At 29.9% G+C, this 26,530-nt stretch overlaps 7 protein-coding genes across 13 annotated transcripts; 4 read left to right on the top strand and 3 right to left on the bottom strand.

The window, feature by feature from the left end:
- The first annotated feature begins 155 nt into the window (after window positions 1-155).
- On the top strand, window positions 156-3,702 carry LOC117207130 (WW domain-binding protein 2). Of its 2 annotated transcripts, XM_033447033.1 has the most exons (6): window positions 156-327; window positions 602-936; window positions 1,051-1,203; window positions 1,326-1,520; window positions 2,832-2,917; window positions 3,009-3,702. In XM_033447033.1, exons 1-6 carry the CDS (start codon window positions 272-274, stop codon window positions 3,054-3,056), a joined length of 873 nt encoding a protein of 290 aa, XP_033302924.1. In that variant the 5' UTR covers window positions 156-271; the 3' UTR covers window positions 3,057-3,702. The 2 variants fall into 2 exon arrangements, with proteins under 2 accessions (XP_033302924.1, XP_033302923.1); XM_033447032.1 differs by lacking the exons at window positions 2,832-2,917; window positions 3,009-3,702 and having other exon boundaries at window positions 1,326-1,741.
- On the bottom strand, window positions 3,588-5,812 carry LOC117207129. 2 transcript variants are annotated; one of them, XM_033447031.1, is made up of 4 exons: window positions 4,829-5,812; window positions 4,662-4,695; window positions 4,517-4,581; window positions 3,588-4,438 (listed from the first exon to the last, which is right to left on the bottom strand). In XM_033447031.1, exons 1-4 carry the CDS (start codon window positions 5,270-5,272, stop codon window positions 4,223-4,225), a joined length of 759 nt encoding a protein of 252 aa, XP_033302922.1. In that variant the 5' UTR covers window positions 5,273-5,812; the 3' UTR covers window positions 3,588-4,222. The 2 variants fall into 2 exon arrangements, with proteins under 2 accessions (XP_033302922.1, XP_033302921.1); XM_033447030.1 differs by having other exon boundaries at window positions 4,517-5,812.
- Window positions 3,702-26,493, top strand: LOC117207128 (nicotinamidase-like). The gene is made up of 6 exons (XM_033447029.1): window positions 3,702-3,715; window positions 22,499-22,696; window positions 24,380-24,641; window positions 25,073-25,219; window positions 25,326-25,764; window positions 25,842-26,493. The coding sequence occupies exons 2-5, from the start codon at window positions 22,509-22,511 to the stop codon at window positions 25,716-25,718; spliced, it is 990 nt and encodes a 329-aa protein (XP_033302920.1). The 5' UTR covers window positions 3,702-3,715; window positions 22,499-22,508; the 3' UTR covers window positions 25,719-25,764; window positions 25,842-26,493.
- Window positions 6,184-9,374, bottom strand: LOC117207131 (ubiquitin domain-containing protein UBFD1-like). Of its 2 annotated transcripts, XR_004487471.1 has the most exons (6): window positions 9,226-9,374; window positions 8,328-8,702; window positions 8,042-8,232; window positions 7,776-7,964; window positions 7,428-7,636; window positions 6,184-6,954 (listed from the first exon to the last, which is right to left on the bottom strand). XR_004487471.1 is itself a non-coding variant. In XM_033447035.1 (5 exons), the coding sequence occupies exons 1-5, from the start codon at window positions 9,236-9,238 to the stop codon at window positions 7,526-7,528; spliced, it is 879 nt and encodes a 292-aa protein (XP_033302926.1). In that variant the 5' UTR covers window positions 9,239-9,374; the 3' UTR covers window positions 6,184-7,525. The 2 variants fall into 2 exon arrangements, 1 of the variants encoding a protein (XP_033302926.1); XM_033447035.1 differs by having other exon boundaries at window positions 6,184-7,636.
- LOC117207133 (upstream stimulatory factor 2-like) lies at window positions 10,422-12,932 on the top strand. Of its 2 annotated transcripts, none has more exons than XM_033447037.1 (5): window positions 10,422-10,576; window positions 10,782-10,852; window positions 11,150-11,430; window positions 11,495-11,659; window positions 11,739-12,932. In XM_033447037.1, the coding sequence occupies exons 1-5, from the start codon at window positions 10,536-10,538 to the stop codon at window positions 11,958-11,960; spliced, it is 780 nt and encodes a 259-aa protein (XP_033302928.1). In that variant the 5' UTR covers window positions 10,422-10,535; the 3' UTR covers window positions 11,961-12,932. The 2 variants fall into 2 exon arrangements, with proteins under 2 accessions (XP_033302928.1, XP_033302929.1); XM_033447038.1 differs by having other exon boundaries at window positions 10,438-10,708.
- On the bottom strand, window positions 12,980-17,542 carry LOC117207127 (V-type proton ATPase catalytic subunit A). Of its 2 annotated transcripts, XM_033447027.1 has the most exons (13): window positions 17,392-17,470; window positions 16,926-17,276; window positions 16,440-16,555; window positions 16,252-16,364; window positions 15,798-16,163; window positions 15,667-15,723; window positions 15,509-15,603; window positions 15,177-15,448; window positions 14,911-15,094; window positions 14,716-14,833; window positions 14,341-14,621; window positions 14,068-14,257; window positions 13,545-13,992 (listed from the first exon to the last, which is right to left on the bottom strand). In XM_033447027.1, exons 3-13 carry the CDS (start codon window positions 16,519-16,521, stop codon window positions 13,900-13,902), a joined length of 1,851 nt encoding a protein of 616 aa, XP_033302918.1. In that variant the 5' UTR covers window positions 16,522-16,555; window positions 16,926-17,276; window positions 17,392-17,470; the 3' UTR covers window positions 13,545-13,899. The 2 variants fall into 2 exon arrangements, with proteins under 2 accessions (XP_033302919.1, XP_033302918.1); XM_033447028.1 differs by lacking the exon at window positions 16,926-17,276 and having other exon boundaries at window positions 12,980-13,992; window positions 17,392-17,542.
- On the top strand, window positions 18,468-21,092 carry LOC117207134 (HD domain-containing protein 2). Of its 2 annotated transcripts, none has more exons than XM_033447040.1 (4): window positions 18,468-18,774; window positions 19,764-19,888; window positions 19,977-20,145; window positions 20,771-21,092. In XM_033447040.1, the coding sequence occupies exons 1-4, from the start codon at window positions 18,724-18,726 to the stop codon at window positions 20,999-21,001; spliced, it is 576 nt and encodes a 191-aa protein (XP_033302931.1). In that variant the 5' UTR covers window positions 18,468-18,723; the 3' UTR covers window positions 21,002-21,092. The 2 variants fall into 2 exon arrangements, with proteins under 2 accessions (XP_033302931.1, XP_033302930.1); XM_033447039.1 differs by lacking the exon at window positions 18,468-18,774 and adding an exon at window positions 19,078-19,161.
- Window positions 26,494-26,530: the final 37 nt, after the last annotated feature.

Here is a 26,530-nt window from a genome sequence, read left to right as displayed (position 1 = left end):
GTAATACTTTATGCATGTTTAAATTTTTATCAGTTAGTAAAGTATTTTGAACAATATCATCAAAAATATTTTAATTGAGAAAGATGATTACGCATTTATGTGAAATATAAGTTCACCATATACGTATTGTGCGCATATATATATCGTTAGATATATTGTATTGAGATAAGTGCGCGTGCGCACTGCGCCATACTTATCACTTATGAATCAGCTGATGAAGGAAGATTGTTGCTGGAAATTTCAACAGTATTGGAGAAAACGTTAAAAAAATATGTCGTTAAATACAGCGCACGCTAACGGGGGCGTTCTAATACACGCCGGAGAATGGTAAGTTATAAAATATGTTAGCAACTTTTGATAATGTGATCGTTGTTTCACATGTTCTTGCTTATGACGTTTTTACAACGTAGTTATCGTCGTGGCCTTCCGAATGTAACTTCCTTTTTATCAATAATCGTTTCTCTGAATAATGATTACTACATCAAAGATATATCAAATATTTGCAGTAAAATTGTTAGAATTAATACAAATCATCGTCATTTCAGTTCTTTCTATATTATACTAAGTACGATATAAACAAATAAAATCTTTATTTATTTAGCATATTATTATTTTGTGACAATGTCACAATGGAATTCCATGGACCAGAACAAGTGGAATTTGCTGGTACCAAATATGGTAGATTATACCTGACCACCCATCGAATGATTTTTAATGCCAAAGATCTCAAAGAAAGGATGCAGTCATTTAGTTTTCCTTTTATAACACTATGTGATGTTGAAATAGAACAGCCAATATTTGGTGCTAATTACATCAAAGGTAAATGCCGTGCTCAACCAAATGGCAATTGGATTGGAGAATGCAAGTTCAAGTTGCATTTCAAAAGTGGTGGTGCAATAGAATTTGGTCAAGCTATGTTAAGAGCAGCAGCAATGGGTAAGTTCGTTATAATTAGTTATCTTAACAGGTATAAACTTTAATAATTCTCTCTTATTGTCTGTCTATGAACATTACGATGCTTTGTATATAACTGTTTTTACCTATTTGTAGCTCAGCGTAATGGACCTGCAAATGATGCTCCACCACCATACCAACCACCAACATCAAATTGGTACGCAGCTCCACCACCTGCTTACCAAGCAACACAGACTGGCTATTATGGGTGGCTTCCACAAAATGATGCATTTTCACATACTCCACCAGGTTAAACATCTATTTTTCTCTAAGATTTTTTCAATGTAATAAAAACCTTATTAGTTTTCTTACAATTAGCACAATTTTAATGTTTTATACACACATAAGGAATGTAAATTTATATTGTATAGCAAACAGTGTATATATGACGGATATGCCACCACCGTATCCTGGTATAAATACACCTTATCAAGGATATGCAAATGCACCGCCACAAGGTGCATGGGGCACTTCCAGTCAACAACCTAATTGGACACCACCTCAACAAAATGGAGCACCTGGGTGGGCTAATCCAAGTTATAATGCCCAACCAATGTCCCAAGCAGGTGCGTATCCGAACTATGGACAGCCAGCATATAACAGTTATCCACAAAATCCTCCACCATATACTCCATATTCTCAAGGTAATAATTATACACAGTCTGGCTATTACCCACAACAAAATCCTTACAATCCATACCCATCTAATTACTAATTATTAAACATATGAGGCTACATGTTTTGTGTATGCATGTTTGTATCATACTTTATCTGAATAATGGCCAAATTTTCGAAAGTCTTTAAAATAAATTATAATAAATGAAAGATAAAAAAATATTAAAGTTAGTATATTAAAAGTGCAAAGAAGGAACATATGAATAAACTTGTATCTTATACTATTCTTTATGACATGAGGATCATATGATATAATACATACACATAACAGTGAATATCAAATTATTTTTAAATATTTGTTTTTTATCAATTATTATTGTATATTAAAGTATTATATTTTTGCTGCTTCGATCATATATAGCTTTGTGATGATCATTATAATACAAGAACATATTATGTTATTAAAATTTAGCCAAATATAACTTGCTGTTTTTATTTAAACCCACCAATTTGAAATATTGCTTTATTATAAAAATCGTATATATTTCATTTGTAAAATAATCGAACAATAATACTATAGTTTTTATTTCACTTGAAAAACTTTAAGTATTAAATATTATGCAACATTATTGCACAACAGGTTTGGTTGACCTGCAGTAAGGTTGACTTTCACTATGCTCAGTTATTATCACATAGTTGTCAGAGATAGTTCAAAAATACGCGAGTGTTATTATCGCTCGTTAATTATTTTTTATTTGTTTATTCGTTACTGTAAATTATCAAAACAGTATATCAATCGTTAATTTTGTTTCTTTTTTGTTAAAATAACACTAGGAAGAATATAGATTTTTAGCATATTCAATGACTCATTCAACCAAAGTGTCCTTTCACAAAATATTGCTACTCTATTACTGTTTGAAAAATTGTGTTAATTTATTAATTTTTTAAACAAACTATCTCAAGATCCATGTGAAAATATTGAAAGTGATTTGCTTTATGATTTTATCTACATGATAAAATTTATCAGTACTGTTATAAAATAAATAAAATTCTTAAAATCATAGAAAGACCAAACTACGAAATATTTAAAAAATCAATTTGTCTCAATATTTTTTATAAAAATCAAAAATGCCAGATCAATTTAAATTTACTACTTCAAATATGTACAAATGTATGTGACTTATCATAAATTTAAATATATTTTCAAATAAAAATTTAATGTTTTTGTTATATAAGTGTTTTATTCCTTTTATCATTTACAGATGCAAAAGCAGCAGAAGCTGCTCAAAGTGCATATTATGATCCAAACAGACCCCAGTGCGCCTATGTTCCACCTCCTGCATACTATGTAAGTAGAACATTCATTATATAATTTCTAAATATTATCTGGGAATCAAAAATTAATACTACAAATAAATGTTCCTTTGTATATATCTTAGGAAAGTCCACCAAGTTTTCAACAGGCAACAGAGAAAAAGGATCAGTAGAAATGCAACCTTGAAGTCTGAAAATGATGATGTAACATCAGCATTGTTCAATTAGTATTATATGTATGATATGCTGTATTGCATAGCAACAGGTATATGCATTCCACTTTAGGTTCTGATATATGTCGTTTTGGTGTGTGTAATTAAATGAAACAATATTTCTATCTTTCCTATGCTATCCACAATTTTTAAATATAACACGATATATTGTACTTTTATGCTTCAAAGTTTGCGAGTATTTATACTTGCAATGTCAAACTGTATAAACGATTTATAAAAAAAAATTCTATCGCGTTGTGTTTTATGCAATTAAATGAATATATAAAATAAAAGTTGCTATATATGAGTATGCAGGGAAAGTCACATTGAAACACTTTATCTATATTCATATATTTTATTAAAAATTATAGGTTGAATATATTTGTACATGTACATACATATATATAATTAAATATAAAATAAATAACAATTGATCGCTTTCAGTAAAGTTTATGCATTAAATTTACACGAAATTTCGTTAGCCAAAGCGTGTTTAACTGTATGTATCTCTTTATTGGAAGTAAAATGTTCTATAATAGCTTGTGCTACATGCATTTTTAAATGCATATACATGTATAAAAATTCAAATATACGAATACAGAAATAATTTTCAAACATATAATGGCCATTTACATTGCAGTACAAATTGTTTTTTCATTTGTGCTAATAGTATCCAAAAAATTCGTTAATTCTTATTTCCATTAGTTTTTAACTATGGCAAAACCAATAAATATCCAGAAATTGTATATAACTCGATACATAATAATTATAATAAATAGGCAATCTAAAATATTGCAAAATTTAATCTTCTATACATTCTAATCTATGCATTAGTAAATATATATATCTTTCATTAAAAATGGCACCTCCAAAAATTTTACTATATAAAAATTTCATACATAATGTAATGCTACTCATTAATAGCATGTCCTATAATATCAAAATTTTTGTGCATATAAAAACTTTATGTATATTTAATTAAGCATCAATATAATGCAATAATTTAACAAGGCAAAACATTTTGGATCTTTCAATTTTATAATATAAAAATTTTCAACTCCATAGAATCCTATCTATGTAGTCTGTAAAATTGATCAAATACAATTTTGCCATATACATATAAAGATCTATCCATACTCTGAAGTGACTGTCAAGCTAAAGTTTCCTCCTTTCACATAAGTGCTATGATACCAAATTCTTGTATCCAACAAAACAATATCTCCAGCATAAACAGTAAAATTAAAACGCGTACAAACAGTATCACATTCCGGAGTCGGAGCGACGCTCCACGTTTTATTGCCTATAATTTGCCCTTGCCACATTAGACGCGAAATATAATCTAGCTGTAAACAAAATAAAACCTGTGATTAACTAAAAATAATTAAAAATAAGTGTGCATATATTATTACTATTATACGTACATGCATAATGGCACCTTCTTCATATCCTAAAAAAACATAATTGGAATAAGGAACCTCCGCATCCTCTGGTAAAAAATGAGGTAGATTGTAGTACCGTTTCATAATATCCAAAATCTGAAGATGACAATTTTTCCAACCAACATACCAAGGATCTTTACCATTATACTGCATAGCTCTTTCTTCAGTCATTGCAAAAACATCACGTAAATTGGTAAGATTACTTTTGAAATGCAAGAATTGACATTCATCTACCGAATCATAAGCACCATCAATATTCTCATATAAATCTTTGAAGAATTTCCAGCTAAATACCTTTGAAGCTGGCCAATGACTTGCAGCATATTTTATCACCATAGGTCTAGAAGAATAGGCATATTGTTTGAATTCTTCTCTTGTTAAATTTGGCAAGATCAGTGCTGAAGTAACATCTCGACAATAATCACAATTTGATATCGGTCTTGTAAATTCCCATATGAAATAATTATTTGGTATTAAGCATCTAGTTTCACGAATGCTTCTGATTATATCAAAATATAAATATTTAAAAAGTATGCTACAAAATATTGGTGTAAATAAGGCAAGAAGAACCTTTTTAGAACACAAGTAATGTGAGATATGGTTCCTTTTATTTTTTATGTTATTTTCTAAACTAGCAGACTTAAGATCTACTAGCGATGCACCTTGCTCCAGGAAGCTTTCTGTTAAAACAAGAAATGCTTCTTCTATATCTTCTAATATATTATCACTCTGTTCCATTACTAATAGGGCAAGTATTCAGGATTCAATATAAATTTAAGTAACCATTGATATTGGATACCTTTTTTATGTATATCATCTGCTTAGGAGATAATACATATTCCACTTATCTTCTGGTTACTCATATTTCAAATTAATGACAACATTAATTCTGTCATTAGCAATAATTGTACAATAGAATTTATGATTTTTCTGCTCATTTCTTTAAAAATTATTTCTAATTTTTGACACTTTGCTTAATTAGTGATCACACTTCATTCATCAGGTCATAGATTTTCTGTCACAGAGAAAGCATTGTTCAATTGTGTAGAAAACGCTTATTACATGTTGGTTAGAATCATATTACCATTAATAGTAACGAGTTAACGTGCTATTTCATTATTTACACTATGTGTAAAAATGACAGTCACGGAAAAGACATCAAAGTGACGTCGATTTAAATTGTAGAAACAGAGATTTCCACGAACTATGTTATATCATCATATGTATTGCCTTGACATATACACGCATACAAGTACTGTATTCAACCTTGAACCACTTACATACATACGTTTCACCGAAATACAAAGGTTTATATCAATTGCGAAATTATAATTAATTTTTGATTCGTGCAGAATTCTAATAATTCTTTTCTTTTCTTACTTCAAACAGAGTAAACCTTGCAACACAGCTTGCTTAGCCTCGAGTAATTTAAAGCCATAATAAGGAGTTTCCTGTTCATAACGAACAAACGTAAGGGAATCTAGATTTCTCGCAATTATGCGGGTAAGAAGCCCGAGTTCGATCCAAAACTTAAAAATTACTTTATTATACTTTATTTACAAGAATAATTTATGTGAGTTAGTAACAAATATTTATTATATTTATATTTCAATATAATTTACAAATAAAAAAAATGAAAGAAAATCACGTTTGAGAAGACTTAAAATTGTTTATTTTTATTAAATCACACAACATGATGTACAAGTCTTGTTTTAAATGGACATTGAAATAGTTCTTCGAATGTGCAAATAGTTATGAATTCCATGTAGATATTACGGTAGATACAAGTTTGATTTGTCGTTTTCCCGGGTTCTCGTTCAGTTGTGTACATGTACAGTATAAAACCTAATTTACAGCAGTTTATAATACTAACGTTACATAATAATTTAATGCTCGTCTTAATAATGCTCGTCGAGATATACAGTCCACTTGAACTCTAGTGCGCAGCGAAATTTTGAGACGGCTAATTCCCTTGGACAATTTTTGTTTTATAGGCCAATATCAAGACGCGTGCAAATATATTTTGACAAATTCGTTGTTTCGTAATCGAACAGTAACATCGTACCAAAAATTGCATTTTTTCCATCTTTATAAAATGCGGACTATATTTCTTGATAATAACTTAGCTTATTGCAACTTGAATTTCGTTTATAATTCGTACCTTCTTGTTCTTTTTTTTTTAATTGAATCAAATTAATCTGCGACAAATTTGTTTTGAAACTTAACATTTATAAAATCAGCTTTGATACTCGACATAAATTGTAACTATAAAAATAGATCTGAAACAATTCGTTTTTGAATATCTAAACTATTTTAATTTATCATTTAATATCATTAAATGTACTAAAAAGTTGAATTATTTCTCGACGAACTTCAAAAGATTGTAAATGCAACATCATAACTTCTTTCTTCACTTCCTCCTATAAATGTAATTTTACAAACATTTCACTTTATTTTAAAGATCCAAGCATTTCTATTTAAATAAACAGAAAAGTTAAAATTCTTTAATCTGTTCATTTAAATGACAATTCTTTTACCTAAGGTAATAAAATGTTTCTTTTTAATATAACGTATTTTCCTAAGAGTTAAAAAACTTATGATATTTACAAATCTTATGTACGATATAATTCAGAGAAATTAAGGTTACAGTTAGCATTACTTGAATATATTAAAAAATTTCAATAATCCAGAAATCGCAATGTTGTATAAACATTTCTTTTTGCTATCAGAAATGGTAATTATAAATTCGTAAAATGTATTAATCTTTATAAAATATTTTTATCATTTTTAACAAAGTTAAAAATTATCTAAGAAAATTTCCTTAACAAAAAGAAAGAATACTTTTATTAGAACATATCAGTTATTATCCAACGCAAAATAAGTTATTACTTACTGTTAAAAATGTGTGACTAGTACAGTCGTGTTTGTATCAATGCTTACACCTGATTACGCTTTGTTTTTGAAGAGACCGAAACTTCCATCAATGTTCGATCAGAAGTAGCACCACTTGCCAAGAACAGCATCTTTTATAGCGGATATGTATTGTGCAGGAACCCAATATATCCAGTATCTCGAAGCTTCTGTTGTGCCTAATTGTATAGCCTACAATTTAAAAAAATATTTGTGTAAATCATATGGTTCATATTATATTAATGTAGCAACACTTCCTTTGTGAAAAATTGAAAAAATAGACAAATTTTAATTATGTCAGAGCATGCCAATTTTATGTTAAAGTACAAACCATAATATGATATTCAGGATGATCATGTATTGGTTCACTGTGTACACCTTTTATGGAATTCATGGGTATTTTATCTGTTCTTTCTTTTGTACCAATCCAAAGCTGATCTTGCTCCAATTTAAATGTTAATCTAACTTTACCGCCAGATTTATTTAACATACCAGCCAATGGAAATTCTGGTAGAGGTTCCTAAAAGTTAAAACAATTAAATAAAAATACACAATATTTAATAAAAATTATTACTTTAATTAAAGTATATGTCATACCTTACTATCTAATATACCAGGCATCACATCATCAGGCATACCTTTATCTAATACTTTCCTATGTATTTTTTGCTGAGATAAAGGTTCTTTATTTGTAGTGGAAGCAGCTTCATCTAACAAATCCTGTTTTGATGGAAGTGAAATGGCTAATACATCATCTAGTTTTGACCCTACTACCATCACTTTGGCACCTTAAAAGTATAATTATATAACACAACATATAATAAATATCTGATAAAAATCAGTGCACAAAAGAGGGAATATTATATTATATAATAAAAGTTACCTTTTGTAACACCCAAACTTCTTAATGTTTGTTCATTTTTGGCTAGTCCTTTAATCATAACCTTCTGCATAGATTGTGGCACAGATATGATATTTTGAAGATAAGCTTTCAGTTTTGCCACTGTACCATCAAGTGGAAAATTTACATTAATCCTTTGTTTATTATAAATCACTTTAAAGTCTATGTTCTCTTGGGGTGGATCATGCGAGGTAGTTGCAATATTATTATCTCTCTTTTGTATGCCTCGAATCTGATGTTTTACTGTTGAGTCCTTTTTTTCTACCAGCAAATTTTCATTAGAATTTGTATTTGATACTAGTTCAGCACAAGGAGTTGAGTTACAAGAGTTGTCGTTGCTTTTACTTTTTGCAGCATCTGTAAAATATAAGTAACTTAATATTTTTTAAATACAAATACTGTCATCATTATGTCATATATAATATGATATTATAATAGTAAATGAGCAGTTATATTAATAAGATTTTAATAAACCATTAGTAGATTACAAAAAACAATGAAAATTTAGCAATCGAATAAACTACAAAAGGAAAAATTGTATAAATGAAAGGTTATGTTTAAAATGACACGTATTTAAAAGAAAGAACAGAGAAAACGCAATTCATCGAAAAAATATATAAATGTTAAATTTCATATTTTTTAAATAATTTCAAATTAGATTTATGCAAGATTCATAGCAAAAATATATATGACTGTTTGTACGGAAATTAATCCAACATATACAATTGCCTGATTGTAACATATCACGGTAAGATTTTTCTAGGATGTAGATATTTACTTTATTTAAAAATAATTAATAATAAATACAAAAAAAAATGTAAAAAAATATTTATTGCTTGGAAATTGCTAATAAAAATCACGAAAATCGTCAAGTACGTACCGACGTACTCCATGATGAACTGTATTTCGTTGACCAATCAAACTATTACAGGATACATTGTAGTTCCTGCTATTCGTATTTACAGCGATCCTTGAAATGACTTTCAAATTTTTAAATATGTTCTAAAAACGTGAAACGAAAGTACTTTCATCTAAATTTAGATGAATAAAAAATCTAGTTATATTGTCTTCATATTCTTAATATAAATACATTCTTTGTTAACCAGATGTCATCAACAATTTCTCAATTCTACATAAATACAAACTACACATGCATATGTATATATATATTTTAAATTTAATTCTTCTGTTACATATTGTGTTCTTCTATCCTAATATTTTATTAGGAATATGATACATATTTTTGTACATAATACATATAAACATAGATTAACTTTAATCACAATTTTCAATGAATTTACTGTTCATATTCACCATAACAGATTTCATAATATCGTATATAACGAACTATAAATAAGTTTCCAAATCTTGTTTTTACTGGTTAAATTTATTTTATTAGTGGAATTGGACATATAATTGCTTGATATAATTCTTTAAATTCAATATTAAATTTCAAGTTTTCATATTTTAATTTACTGATTTTGCAAATTTTGAAATTGATTACGCACTGTTTTAAATATTTTAAGAAAAACGAATATCTATACATTATTGTAATTATATTTTTATATGTAATTATAAAATATCATTATTAATTATTGGAAAGACATGTCTCCTAATTTTATCAAATTACGAATATGTAACTATAACGAACTTGTTCATCCCTATCACAATTAATACTAGTATCAGAGAGGTAAGTTTTCTCTTTATTAGTAAATAATGTTTGAAACCATAAATTACGTAACCTTGATGTATATAGGTTAAGTATTTATTCATATAGATGTTGGCTATAATGATCAATGTAACAAACAGAAATTCAATAAAGAAATGTACCTTGCACCCTGTTTTTCAATTTTAATTTCTGCATATGTTTATCGAACAATATTTTACAATTTTGTTTACTATTCAACTTTAGTTTTTGAATTCATTATTCTTATTAAGAAAATTTTATTTACGTTAGAAGTCTTAATTATTTATAAAATGATTACACGTATACATTGCTTATTAAGGAATTTCAATTATCTGTAATCGGTATAGTTTGGACAAAATTGAAAATTGTAATCAAATCGAGTGGCGTAGGATGGCGTTGTAATCAAGAATCGCCATCTTGTGCACCACATGACCTCGTTGCCGTGTCCCGTGACCAGCTCACGTGAATTTTGACAAATTCAAACGTTTTTGGTAGAAAAAAAAATGGATATTTTGGAGCAGCATCTCGAACAGCAGGATGTCAGGTAGTGTTTATGTTAAATATCGACTGGCTGATAATGCGAACACCTATCCCTCCTGTTTCGCTCGAGGTCTCCTCAAGGTCATCACGTAGTGCACTGTGCGCACTTACAAGACTTAGGACAACGGTCGTGGAAGTAATAGGCATAGACGTAATTCTATAGATAAGTTACATATCCATTCTTCAATGTGTTTATGTTTGTTTTACAGCACTGTTCACGCGAAGGATGACGGGAGCACGGGAATTGTTATTGAGGAAGCGGAAATCGTAGATTGCGAAGGTAAATAAATATTTGTCATAAATTCAAAAATGTCTATATCTCAAAAGTTGACAATTAAGTTTTGTTCGATTAGAAGTCAAATTGATCAATTGCACTTTTTCCTTTAACTTAGATATATATAAAAATATATCAAATATTTTATTAAGCTTATTCATTGCAAATTGTAAAGTAAATTTCAAAGAAATATGTTTAAAGTTATCAGCTTTCTCTACTTTTCGATTTATGAAGTTGATTCATATAGCTTCTAAGCAGCTTAGTCATTAATTTGCAAAAATTTGAATTATGAAACAATTACAGGAGAACCTGTCGGGGAAGATGGAATGCGTTACCAAGAAGCTCTTGCTTATAGAGTGGTCCAAGTAAATGGCGCTACTGCTGGCAATGAAATAGAACTGCCAGTTACCCAACCAGGAAATAATACTGTACAGGTCCTAACATCCCCGTTGAATGGACAATTTTATGTCATTGGAAATGCTAATGATGTTTTCACTACTGCGCAAACATCTAGATCACTGGTTCCTAGAACCACTACATTACAAATAGAAACACCAAGAAATTGTACTACTGTTTTGAAAAAGGTATATTTTTCTTTCAGTCCTTAAAGCTCTTTGAATTTTGTTTTATTTGTAATATATACTTTAGAGAGATGACAGAAGAAGAGCAACTCATAATGAAGTCGAACGTAGACGAAGAGACAAAATAAACAATTGGATTACAAAATTGGGAAAAATTATTCCCGAGTGTAATGCAGGTGCAAACAGCACTGGTAGTGGCAGTGGTGAAGGAAAGGCAAATTATGAAACTCAGGTATTAAAATAGAACTTATGGAATTTGCAGTTATAGAAACATTTAACAATAGCATTTTTTCCACGAGTTTCTTTTGTAGAGCAAAGGTGGAATTTTATCAAAGGCCTGTGAGTATATAACGGAATTAAGAGCAGCAAATCAGGGGTTAGGTCAGTGTTTACGCGATAACGAAAAATTACGACAAGAAATAACTGCTTTGAAACAAGTTGTTACACAATTGAAACGTGAGAATCTTCAGCTCAGGTCACAAATGTCACCCTCCACAGGAACGAATGTTGATGTTGTTCATTTGAGTCCTTAAAAGATTATTAGTTTGTAATGCAATGCTTCTTTTGTAAATATTAGGATATACAATCTGACCATACAATGGTCAGAAGAAGTACTCTATTTACTCTTACAATTTTTGGTTTCATAGGAACCACACCAAATTTTATCATATTGAAATTCTGTTCTTTGAAGTATATTGCATGGTCCTAATGGTATGGTCGTAACTATCATTATAATCTTGTATACTTGTACGCGACATCATTCATGTTGCGTTTAAATTGAACTTTCCTCTTTAATGCTTATTAAATTATTTGGTATTGGATATTTGAACATTTTGCCCTGTTAAGATCTTGATTGCGTATTCATGAGTATATCATGGATAATATTTGCTAATTATCGAATACTGGTGAAGTTATGACTATTCCTCATAGAACCTATAAAAAAAAGAATTTTATATTTATGTATGCATATGCATTGGATTGAATTACCTCGTGTACGACGAACGAGCCAAGGCTGTGAATATTGAGCATTGATTTGTAACTTTCGGATATATAATTTCAAACGATGTAACCAAAGTTAATTTGAAAAAAGAAGCAAGAAGAACATTCAGTTGCAATACAAACAAAAAAATGCGATGCAAATTATACATATATAACAACTGTATCTTTACAGAGATCGTTAAATATTTTTTATTTTTAATAATGTTTTAATGAGCGTAGAGTAGGTATTTCCGTAAAAGAAAATGATCTAAATAATGAGAATATAAAATAGACTATCGCACACGTATGGATGTGTATATATATTTATATATGTATATACATACACGTGTGTGTACATATGGATATACGTACGCATATAGCAATAAACATATTTTTTTCAACCCAGGATTTTGGACTCTATGATGATGTGTCGGAATAATCGAAAAAATTAAATACTGGTTTGTAATATATCGTTGATGTACATACCGCGAAGGTTATTGTTATATTATATTATTATTAAAATGAAATTTATCGAAACACTGTTATTTTTATTTAATCATTAACAATCTCGAAGTTTGGCCTTTTTATGCATAGTGTTTATTTGTTTTTTACATATGGTACAATGGAAATGTCGAAGTTACTGGAACACTGTTTACGATGCGTCTTTCTTTATACTTTGTTTTCAACGATAAAAGATCCTGCACCTCAACAGTTCTAACATTTTGACACCCTTTTTTTTAAACTTTCAGACCATATTTCAACGGTTTCAACATTTAAAATAACATCTACTTTTATGTAACGTCTGCATTCGTCACTTAACGCGACATTTACATAATATACTATTATAATACAATATTTAATACTCTTTAATTGAAATTCCATTCTTTTGTAAAAAGCTACCATTTCATCCCGTGATACAACAAAATACAGAACGATTATGTTTTTTCTTTTTAAAAGAATAACATATAAGGATGAATGGAAAGCTTCTTATGATGCATTTACTCTCATTTTACATACATATGACAGTTTCTTTACACTGATCCTTCCATGATTAAATTCAATTTACAGCAAATAAAATCGGAAGCTTGAGTCGCCAGGCATCTCATCTTTTTTTCCAACAATTTAAATTAATTACATATAACTTCATTTCAAGGATTTGAAGTAGCTTGGTATAGCACTTAATATATAAATACTTATAGAAGCTGGAAATACATTTAAGGACGTCCTATAACCTTAGTGATTCAGCCATCACGTATAATTTTCTGTTTAAATGTTAGGTTAATACACATAAAATTATTGTAGCTTTTATATTTGTAACACTTTTTATATATACAATTTCTTGTAATTATTGAAAACTAATATAACAGTTTAATGTGCGATACGTGATTACGAATGTTCTATATATTTTTTTTAGTAGATCCAGGACATCCTTAAATGACCAGCATAAGGTTCCTGAATGTAGAGAACTTATGTTTGTATGAATGTTTCTGACAATTAATCTTCTAAATTTCTAAATGCCTGTTGAATATCTTCATATAACTGATCAAAATCAGCTCTGATCTTTGCTTCGCCGTCTTGCACTGGATCCTGAAGAAAAAATATATAACATTTGTTACACACTTTTTAAAATATATAAGTAAAACCATCCTAACCTATGCTTACCTTGAATTTCATAGAACTCAACTGATAGAGAATATTGTACATGCTATCCCTAATGACATTCCACGTTATTTTATTGTCTGATTGTGCCGTAGACTCGACTGCATGCCTTGCCATATCATAGAATGCTATCATATTTCGTAACATTCCGACAGTTTTGTAGAATGGACAGAAACGATCGTATGTTGAATAACTACGTAAAAACAGAATAGTAAAAATGAACATCGATAATATTAATTAACATTAACATGACTATGGCAAAATGATAATTCGCACCTGTTTTGTTGCAAGAAATCGTCTTTTAGAAGTTTTGCAACTTCTAAAGTGATTTTATCTGTCTCAGCAAGAGAAGCTTTACCGACTAACTGTACAATTTCTGATAAATCCTCCTCTTCCTGCAAGATTTCCTTCACTTTCGTTCTCAGAGGAACAAACTCCGCGAAATTTTTATCGTAGAAATCGTCTAAAGCTCGAAGATATTTACTGTATGAAATAAGCCAGTTAATGGATGGGAAGTGTTTTCGTTGTGCGAGTTTCTTATCGAGACCCCAGAATACCTAAGAAATGGACAAAAAAGCAAATTATAAGGGTAAAAAGGAAATAAAAAAATAAGTTATGCAAATAGAAAATAAACATTAAGTGCATTAGTACCTGCACGATACCCAGGGTTGCACTAGTAACAGGATCAGAGAAATCACCACCTGGTGGTGATACGGCACCTACTATACTGACAGAACCCTCACGATCAGGATTACCTAAACATTTCACTCTGCAAACAATATTTAACATTAACAATATAATCAATTAATATATACGTATATCGCTATATTAAATGAAAAAACTTACCTTCCTGCACGTTCATAAAAGCTAGCTAAACGAGCTCCAAGATAGGCCGGATAACCGGAATCAGCAGGCATTTCAGCCAATCGACCCGAAATTTCACGAAGAGCTTCTGCCCAACGAGATGTTGAATCAGCCATCATGGATACATTGTAACCCATATCTCTAAAATACTCTGATAGAGTAATGCCTGAAATATTTGACATAGGAAAGTGAAATACGTTGTCATCAAATTTGTACTGTCGTTTTCTTATTAATAGAAATACATTTACCTGTGTAAATGGATGCTTCACGAGCAGCTACAGGCATGTTTGACGTATTAGCAACCAAAGCTGTACGTTTCATGATAGACTCAGTAACTCCATCAATCTCCACTGTTAATGTGGGGAAGTCACGCAATACTTCAGACATTTCATTACCACGTTCTCCACAACCGACATAAACAATAACATCGGAGTTTGAATACTTCGATAAAGCTTGTGAAATTACAGTTTTACCGCAACCGAAAGCACCCGGAATTGCTGTAGTGCCTCCTTGAACGCATCTGCAATTTTTATCAATAAGTACTATATATAGTGCATAAAGCAATTAAATAAATTCTTACGGGAAAAGTGAGTCCAGGACTCGTTGACCAGTAAGCAAAGGATGATTAGCTGGTAATTTTTCAGTAACTGGACGAGGTTGACGTACAGGCCATACCTGCATATGCAAGATCATATTAGCATGTATATATCAGTATTAAAGAAAAAATTATTTGCATACCTGAAGCATAGTATACTTGTGTTTTTCACCATCAAATTCTGTTTCCAAAATAACATCCTGTAAAGTAAAAAATATATATCAGATAAATAATTAGAATAATTGACTTGCTCACTTATTAACATATAACTTACAGATACTGTATAATTGCCAGCAGGTGCAACATAAGTTACAGTTCCCTTACTTTTTGAAGGTAAGATCATTTTGTGCTTTACTAATGTGTTCTCATAAACCACACCATACAAATCTCCACCAGTAATATGGCTGCCACTTTTTATATTACATGGACTAAATTCCCAAACAGTGCTTCTTGACAATGCTGGTACATTAATACCCTTTGGGATGTAAATAGAGCTTGTAAGCTCATTGATATCCTTCAATGGTCTCTGAATACCATCAAAGATATTGCCAAGTATACCAGGACCAAGTTCTACAGACAATGGTTTTCCAGTACGTAAGACAGGATCACCTACAGTTACACCACTGGTTTCTTCATACACCTGGAACAAAATATAAATGTAAATGACATAATAACATTGTAAAAATAATATGATAAATTTTTAAATATATCAAAATAGTTTATTATACCTGAATAGTGGCCATATCACCTTCTAAACGAATAATTTCTCCTACTAATTCATAGTATCCTACCCTAACCAGCTCATACATGGCTGATCCCGACATTTTCTCAGCTGTAACCACTGTAGGAAAATAAATATATGTATTAAAATTGAAAACATAAATAAATTTCTTAAAAATATATATCGTATACTAACCAGGACCAGATACAGCATATACATAGCCAAATTTGGATTCTCTCTCTTCATTACTAATTTTTGATAACCCTTGGTTCGACATTGTAAATTGTTATTCAAGTAAAATCGACGAACAACTGAAAATATTTTGCATTATAAAATATAAATAAACCTACATACTGAGCATATAATGAGAAACATTTATTTGAGCGAAAGTTAAATTAATAGTATTCATTATGCATTTTCTATAAAAAAAAATATTATTATAATAAAATGCAAAGTATATATGGTTAATCATTCCAAGGAAGTGTAAGTTTTGATCTAAAAACAATTTTACAGAATTACGTTCAATTTGTGAGATATGATCATAAGATTAAGTTGATATCATTTCAGTCTGACATGTAATCAACAGCAACTAATCACACACCGACAAAAATATGACAAAAACGAGGATAAAAAGACAACGCTCGTGAACAATAAGTATATTCCGGAAATGAGTACTCTTACACGCGGCCTAAGTCAATTACGACGACGAAAATCGGCGAGAAAGTTGATGTCAGCTAACGCATCCATTCATCAGAAAATTCACGTGAGCAGTTCATTTAAAAAGTAGGCGTAGCCCTCTTTAAGCCCGCGAGACGTCTGCTCACTTAATAAGAATGTCGAATCCAATTGATGTATTTTGTCGTCAAATAGAACAGCTTAGCTCGTTTTTCGTGTAATTATATACGATATCGGTGATACCGTTTAATCGTGGACATCGATTAAAACATACAAATTCATGTCCGGATCGAAAAACGATGGCGCATTCAAACTGGCACGATCGATACTATACGCGCCAGTCTTTTCTGCAAAAATCTTTGGTTTCCTCTATATAGTACGAAATCATTATAATCGCTCTGGCTATATAGTGAATCAAGGCGAAGCATGGTAATCTACAATCAACGAAACTAAATGACAGTAAGAAACTTACGAGACGAGAAACGTATCGAGGTAAGTCCAGCCTACTACAGCGAGTCAAGCTTCACAATCGAGCCTGCTATCACAAGACAGGTCAGCTGACTGAACGATGTGCCTGTTTTCAATTATCTAGCTCGCTCCTTCGGTTAAAGGTAGCATTCACAAGTAAACGAAATTTTTATTATCTTTACCACGATTTTCGATTGTTATTTTATTACTTCACTTTGATAACCCCAATCTTATTCTTGCTTAAACAAAAAGAACATCTAATATTTTAAAAGAATTATAATATTGTATAATAAGACTGTAATATCGTTAAAGAAAATTATGGATAATATCGAGAAAAAAATAAAGAGTAATTGTACCATTAAAAATGCGCGTATTGTTGCGTTGATTTTGACATATCGAATATTTTTAAAAAGGTATTATTTTGAACAACTAAAGGAAATTATATATTTTCAAGCTAATATATCACATATCCATATAACGCGCACAACAATTATAATTTGTATTCTGTTTATATATGCATGTATGTATGTAGATATTCACCTTTGAAGAGTGCCAGACAGTGCTGATGAAAGGTGATTAAAATTAGAAATTACCAGGCTAAGGCAATATTTATTATCAGATTGTTATAATTTTTACGGATTATATATATTCTACAACATTTTCTTTTAAAGACAATCTAATTAGCCATGAACTGTTTAAGATTTTTCTCAACGAAGCTACACTATAAAACAAACAAAGAAAAAACAAATATATAGTATTATTTTGTACTTTAATAAAAAAATCAATATTTAGATTTAGTACTTTTATTTTTATTTAAATATGCTAGCCTAAATTATTGAAGATATACGAATAAAACAATTGTACAATTAGAAAAAGAAAAATATACATAACTTCTATTTTCTTTGATTCGCGCGAATCTAAAATGCACTGTCTATATATCATTATATCTATGGATTGTCATCTTTAATACATTCATTTACTAGAAAATTATGTAACCTAGGCAACGATGAGTTTGCGTTCGTGTGTATATGTATATGCTCTGCCGTTAACGCGTGGGTAAGTATATTATGCATAGAACTGTAGTCAGTGAGGTAGTATGGTTGGTAGTATTGTGGTTACGGTCGTTGTAGTGGAAGGAACGGAAGAAATAACTAATTGTAATTCTTTAATCACATTGTCTTTCTATGATCGTTTGCTTTGATATTTGACAATCATTTGTGAAATTGATCAACATTTTAACAACACATAAAATCTCCGTTTTAATAATTACTAGTGATAGACGTGTATGACTGAACAATCTAAGTGAAAAAAATTTTTGCTTTGTAAATAATACATTATGGATATCAAGAAATTGCAAGAATTCATGGAACTGGTAGGCAGATTGAAGGTAAGATCAAATTTATTACTATAATCAAAATCCAAATTTTTGTAAAGTGTCCTTGTGATAAATAGCTATAAATCTACCATTTTGATGTATACATACTGTTACGAATAGAGATATTAGCGTATTCTTTAAAATAGAATATGTGAAAAAAGGCGAACTTCGAACGTCTGGGGCGACCGCCTGTCCTTCATTACCTTCGGCTATGGAAAAACAGATATCAACACTTTAAGGCTCAGTCTCAATATCTTGCGATTGCGATTGCAATTACCTTAATTCTATAATAGGAACAGGCAGCGTAACTATGGGAGGGTGCAGAAAGCTATGATCTCTCCCTCGCTAGAACAAAAGCTAGCGGGCTCTCTTACCTTTTGCGCGGCTGCGACGCCGAGGGTACTTGTCATTTATTGTATTAGGTTGTTCGAAAAGTGTCTTTCTTTTACAGACATGTCTTTTACAACAATGCATCTTTATACAAACATGAAACCTAATCTGTCGAACGTTGTAATATTTATCTCGTAATATTTATCTCTTAATAACTTGTAAAAAAATCTAGCCGTTGATCCAATTTTAAGAATATTATTCAATTTTAAAAGGTGTACAATTCTAATTAAGACTTAGTGTATGTTGTACACAAGTGGCCACTTTTGGCATTCTTAATTAGCTATATGTCATACTTTTGTACTAAATTATACCTCTTCCAATATATTAAATACTATATATTGATTATATATTGTATATATATATATATACAATAATATAAAATGTAAAAAAATAAACAGTAAAAAGTTGTCATATATTCTTTAATCATTCTTATTTTACAACATCTTATCAATCTTATCATCTTAATCTTATCTTATTAATTTAATTAAATGTTTATGTGTTATACATTCACTTTATACATTTTTCTGTTTTTAATGATAATCTCAATTTTTTATCATGTGCCTTTTAATTATAAATCAAAGATTAATATGATTTTTGTTTTATGATTTCAGCATATGAAAAGAACAGGATGGGTTCATAAGAATGTGTCTGATCCAGAAACAATCGCAGGTCACATGTATAGGATGGCCATGCTTTCCTTTCTGTTGAATAATGATGAGAACTTAGATACAGTCAAGTATGAAATGGTATTATTTATATCATGCAGTTAGCAACTATGTTGATAAAGGTTTTATCTCTATAAATTATTTTTTTGTCAAATGTAGAATCATGCAGATGTCTTTAATACATGATTTGGCAGAGTGTATTGTGGGAGATATAACACCTCATTGTGGTATTCCACCTGATGTAAAACATAAATTAGAGGATGAAGCTATGGAAAACATTTGTGAACTCCTTGGAGACAGAGGACTTACAATATTGGAAATATTTCGTGTATGAAAAATTGATATATATATATATATATATATATATATATATATATATATATATGTCGGAGATGGAAAGACTGCGGGATTTCCCGTCCGGAATGTTGGGAAAAACCCCAATACCCTAGTGCAGACTTTTACTATAGCCGCCCTTAAGCAATAAAAATAAGAAATAGTCTTAATGTTCCAATCTGACTTTATGACGATGGGTTTGGGCTCTAAGTGACATAGCGGGTCACTAGACGTATCCACGGTCCACGGGAGGACAAGTATCAACGTGCTACTCGATTCGGGTAACTTCCCGATAACTCAATCGGCAAATTCGTCCAACGACTAACTAACAAACTAACTCCCTTAATCCAAAAGAGGCTGCCCTTATATACTCCTGTCCCCGTTTCTCGGGTCAGTTTTTGTTTTTAAGGAGAGCTATATAATCATTTACTACGGCTACGTCTAGTCTAGTGGCTGTCACTTCGAGCCCAAACCCATCGTCATAAAGTCAGATTGGAACATTAAGACTATTTCTTATTTTTATTGCTTAAGGGCAGCTATAGTAAAAGTCTGGACTAGGGTATTGGGGGTTTTTCCAATATGTTTTGGAAGTTATCTTATTATATTGTTAATGGTTACAGGAATACGAGAAGCAAGAAACCCCAGAAGCAAAATATGTTAAAGACTTAGACAGATTAGATTTAATTATGCAAGCATATGAGTATGAAAAAAGAGATAATATTCCTGGAAAGTTGGAGGAATTCTTTTTGTCAAATGATGGTAAGATAGGACATCCTTTTATCAAGAAACTAGCATCTGAAATTACTGCAACAAGGCAGGCTCTATTTAGCAGTTCTACTAGTTCAATATAAAGTTTTATCTGTTTGTTATGAAGCAAAACATCACAAATTTCATAACTGTATTTAATAGCTATAATATAATAATATAATATTTTCATAGAAAATGAAGATAAATATGTTTAGAGCTACTATTTCAAATATATTTCCAATTATTGACATAGCAGTATTTTTCTTTATTTTCTATGAAAATAAGAGTCTTTATAAATATTTTATTAACAAATTTTTTAAATAATAATATTTATAGCAAATTTAATTAATAAAACTTACAAAGTATTAGATCACTGTGACAGATACTTTGAGATTTAATACCAAATAATAAAAAAAATTGTACCTTAAGCTTATCATATATTCAATTTATCCATTAATCTACTATGAATGGCAAATAAATTGTACTAATTATTGTACAATACGGGGTAGCTGGTAGCCCATGATAAAGATGATTCAGAGTTTCTGGTAGGTCATATTAAAAATTGCTGGGAATGCAAAGGGTTAAGTTTCTCTTTGCTTGATTTGGACGATATAATTATATCGATAATGATTGTTATTGTTTTTTGTTATTTGTCCGACAATTCGTATTTTATTCAAACTCTTTATAGACTTACAAATTCATTTTTACCAAACCGAAAAGGATCAGTAACATTCATGAAAAAACAGGTGATCACCACTCTGTGGCTAGATCCTTCCAAGGAACTCTATTATAACATCTGCGACTCTTAAAATTCGTTGCCCGAAATTTTTTGGTACATATAAAACGAAGATCATTGACTTTAAAACGATTCGAGACTTCTCTATTTCCTCTCTATTAATTCTATTGTTTTTGAAATTTACAATCTCGTTAACAACTCGAACAACTGCGTGAATTACTTATCGATACTGCATTTAAAAATAAGTAAATTTTTTAGTAAACTGCGAAAATATACTAAAAAAACGAGTCTTATTGTTGAGAATATGTCTATGCAAATTTATATTTTTATGAATATAACTGAAGAAATGAAATCAGTATAGAAATTTATTTTCTTCTATACATTTCATAAGGAGTTATTTGAATATTTTCTATATTTGTGCATATTGTGCGTATTCTGTAGATTTTTACACATCTATATATCTGTAAGCTATAATAATAGCATATTTAATATCACATAAAACATACTTTTAAATATATTGTTTTCACTTAAGGAGAAACCCTGGATTTTACCACCTCTAAAAGTATATTTCTAAACGTGAATGATAGGTGAAAAGGTTTTTAAATAAGAAATTTGAAAACTGTTATCGTAAAGAAACGATTATGGGTAATAAAATGTGTTCAGAATTAGCATTAGCCATTTGCTTCAATATCCGGTGGATATCCTCATTTGTATTGGTCATAAATGCTATGAGTCACGCGTGGTTGATATTTGGAAACTAACCTTTACAGACGTATTTCTAGGAAAGAAATAAATAGAATATATAACATATATCAAGAGTAGACAAGTACCCCTATTTATAAACTTCTTACGTATTCTTTTTACGTGTTATTAATATGATGGATCCTTTGATGTATATGTTGAAAGATCCAGAGGGTGATTTTAATTTTGCAAATTTTCGTGCAATGTGTTCATTAGTTTTTAAGGATGATGATATTCGAAAAGATGAATGGAGGATTCGGGAGATTTTCGACTTATTTGATTTAGATAAAGACGGCGTGTTGAAAGAAGAAGAATTAACGAGGTAAATATGAATTTATGTTGTTATCTTTTTCTTTTTTGTAATGCGAAGAATATATGTATGTATATATATATACTTACATACATGCTATGCCGTAATTGGTTCATTTAGATGAAGTTCATAAATTCGTATAATAATAATAGTTGTTATAATTCAAAGCATCTAGGAATAATTGGGACAAAATACAAATTAATTATTGGAATTGAGTTATATTAAGTTGACTCATAAGTCCCAGTAATTATACCTTACACAAAATAATTCTGAAAAACACTGAAATAGCATTAAAAAATGGTGAGAACTTCTGCAAGCATATACTGCCACTATTTCAATAAAATAATGTATTATATTTAATATGTACATATTAAACCTGTGACTTGATCAGTAATACTAGTACTAAGTAATCATGATTTAACTAACAACTAATGAGTATCTTTTAATAATGAAAATCATATTATGTTTTCTCACATGTACATACTAATGACAAATATATTTAGATCCAAAAAATAAGTGACAGAGTTTTGTCAACGAAATTACTAAAATACATACTAGTACAGCTAACAGTTGAAACTTTAGATAATAAATAATAACAAAAAGCTGAAATCCATAATATACTTAGTTATATATAATATATTTCTTATATAGTAATTTTATAATATATGAAATAGCTTGTTCAATCCTGAGTACTGAATTATGTAAATAGCATAATAAAACATTAATCCATGGCACTGTTTTTATCAGGTGAAATGGTTATTTGCACTATAATGTATTTGTATCTGTAACGTAAGCAGGTTGAACAGACTCCACTACTGTTTATAAGACAGAACAATCTGTCCTTCTTTTTTTTAAACGTTCTATTGTTATTTGAAATATTATGTCCATAACTTAAAATAAATCTAATCCAAACTTAATCTTAATGTATCTTGCATGTATGATTATAAATTTGTGGTACGCATTTCTTTGCATGCTCAACATCTTTAATAAATAAATGTTGAAGTAGTTTATTAAAATACAAAAAATTATACTATCCCTTATACTTTAGTAAGTACTTGATTCACTATTATGAATGCTAACAACCAACCAGTAATATTTTTTTGTAAGGATACATACCTTCCAGTATTATTTACAGTTTCTCTACAATATTTTAATAGATTTTTAATTTTTTGCTCAAAGAATTCCTTTGTTTGGTGCAAACCAATCTGTGAGTTAGTTTTGCAGTTCCGTAATTTTTTTTTGAAGAAGGCGATAGATGATCCACCATTCATCCAGATTATCGCATAGACTCCAAAAATACGAGTCTTATCTTTAGGAATTTAAAAGTTATGCGCATGTAAAGTTGAGTGTTTTTAGCGTTTTCATAAAGTTACGACCTGCATTTCTGCGTATTCTACGTGATTACATGATTCTACGTGCGGATTCTTCTGCGTGACGAAGATTATTAAATGACAAATAAAAAAGGTAATAATTTTATGTCTTTAAACTGAAGTTCGGTCAAACTTTCATATAAAGTTTTATATTTGTCATAAAAGAAGGAAACAAAAGCTGTCGAATATAGCAAATAAGCAATGTTATGGTTTATGTGCATTCAATAGGGAATGTAAACTGCAAGAACTTATGGACCAAGATAATATTCGTTTTTCTGTTTTAACACTGAATTAGATAAAATTATGTATTTTATTCAATTAACAGATTTGGTGAATGGACAAGAAAATTAAGCATGCCTAAAACCGCTTTTTTGATAGTAGACGTTCAAAATGATTTTATCGATGGGACTTTGTCTCTTCGTACTTGCGAAGCCAAACAGGATGGAGCTGATGTGGTGGAGCCAATTAATAATTTGTTGAAAAATGGATCCTTCAATAAAATTATTTACTCGTTAGATTGGCATCCGGAAAATCATATCAGCTTTTACGAAAACTTACATTTACGGGAATTATGTCCTAATTCAAAGGTATAAAGTTGGAATTTATCATTTTATTGCAACAACATTGTATCATAATATTAATAATTAGACTGTGAATTTTTGTGCAAAATATATAAAATATCTAAATTATAATACTTATTATAACATATAATACATATGTAAAACAATTTTATAATATAGGTAATATATATAGATAGTAGATAATAGTATAATATATATTACAATGCTATCGTGTTGCGATCTGTGAAAAGCGGTTCTTCCAGAAAAAGGTTATCTTTATTCATACAATTGTGTTATTGTGTTTCGTTCGAATCATATTTCACGTATTTGTGTATTTTACATACTATATTTACTATTTTGCTATAAAAAATCGAAGTTTTCTATATTTCTTTTGCATGAACTCTATTCTCATTAAAATGTTAAAAATTTTTAATTTAAAAGTTTTTAATTATGCATAGATGAAAAGAGAAGATGCTAAGTTATTTGATACAGTCATATTTGCGGATCCTTATCTGGAACAGATTCTTTGGCCTAAACATTGTGTGATGAACACATGGGGAGCAGAATTACACAAAGATCTTGTGATTGCACCAGGTTCCATACAGGTATATGTATATCTTCGCTCTTCCATTATAGTAAAATATCCTAATTTAAAATTTATTATAAAATGAAAATAAACTATTAACATTTTAATTATATTTGTTTTTTTAGATACGTAAGGGTCAAAACCCGGATATGGAAGCTTATTCCGTATTTTTCGATAATAATTTTAAGGGATCAATGGAATTGCACGCAATGTTAAAAAAAGAGGGCGTGGATTATGTTTTCGTATGTGGTCTCGCTTACGACATTTGTGTAAAATCCACATGTTTAGACGGTCTTCGGTTAGGCTATGCGATAGCTGTAGTCGACGACTGTTGTTGTGGTGTTGCAGAATCTAATACTGAGGAGACTAAAAAATTAATTCTTGAGAATGGTGGTCTGATTACTAACAGTAACGACGTTATTGCAATGACAAATGAAGGAAAAAAAAGCCTCGTCTTGGCCCACAAAATTGCAAAGTCTATGACATTAATTGAAAATTCTGCAGAACTGGAAAGATAATATTTTATAATTGACTGAGAAAAGCACGGGCTGTTTCGGAAACAAGGTTTGTACTTAATATGAAAATGATTTGAAATTTATTTTTAATTTTCTTGTTTCAACAATAAAATATTTCTTTTTCAGGAAATGTTGTTTCATACGAGCTTGATTAATCATTCCTAATTTATTGTACTTACATAATTTGCATTATTTATAATATTAGTTGAACTTAATGTACCAATGTACAAAGAGAAACGGTGGATGGTTATAAAAATGTATGTACTTAAGATATGCGTTACGTCCGGTGACTTTATACAAACCAGAATCCATCCCTCGGTCGAAGCGGCCACTGGCTGTGCACATATAATTAATTGTTATAAAATATATTCAAGTCGAGACGGTTATTGTTCTTCTTTGACTTCTATGGTTATTTATTTTGGTTTTTATGGTTATTGTTTCATCATGTAAAAAATGGGAATGATGGGTTTTCCCATGTTCAACGATCATTTCCACCCGTAAGCGACCGGTGGTGGGGCAATCAACATCCAGCAATAGTTTTCCTCTGTGACAGCATCGTCACCGAACTTCATTGGTTTATCTGCTTTAGATCAGTCAACATCTCTTGACTGGTTTTTCATCTGTTGATCAGTCAATGTCTTGACTGGTTTTTGTTCAATGATCAGTCATCAATTGTAACTTACTATTTACACGTCTCTGAGAATACGTCTGTACGCACGTCGCATAATTATTTATATCTACAAAGTTGTTGGAATAAAGTATATATTATAATCTGTTACTTCAGTGTTATAATCAGTTAACCACTTCTATTATCC

The sequence above is a fragment of the Bombus bifarius genome, unplaced genomic scaffold (genome assembly GCF_011952205.1).
Source record: "Bombus bifarius isolate JDL3187 unplaced genomic scaffold, Bbif_JDL3187 scf7180000008023, whole genome shotgun sequence".
NCBI classification, from domain to species: Eukaryota; Metazoa; Arthropoda; class Insecta; order Hymenoptera; family Apidae; genus Bombus; species Bombus bifarius.
The sequence above is the reverse complement of the archived record's forward strand: the minus strand, read 5'-3'. Positions and strand labels throughout refer to the sequence as shown.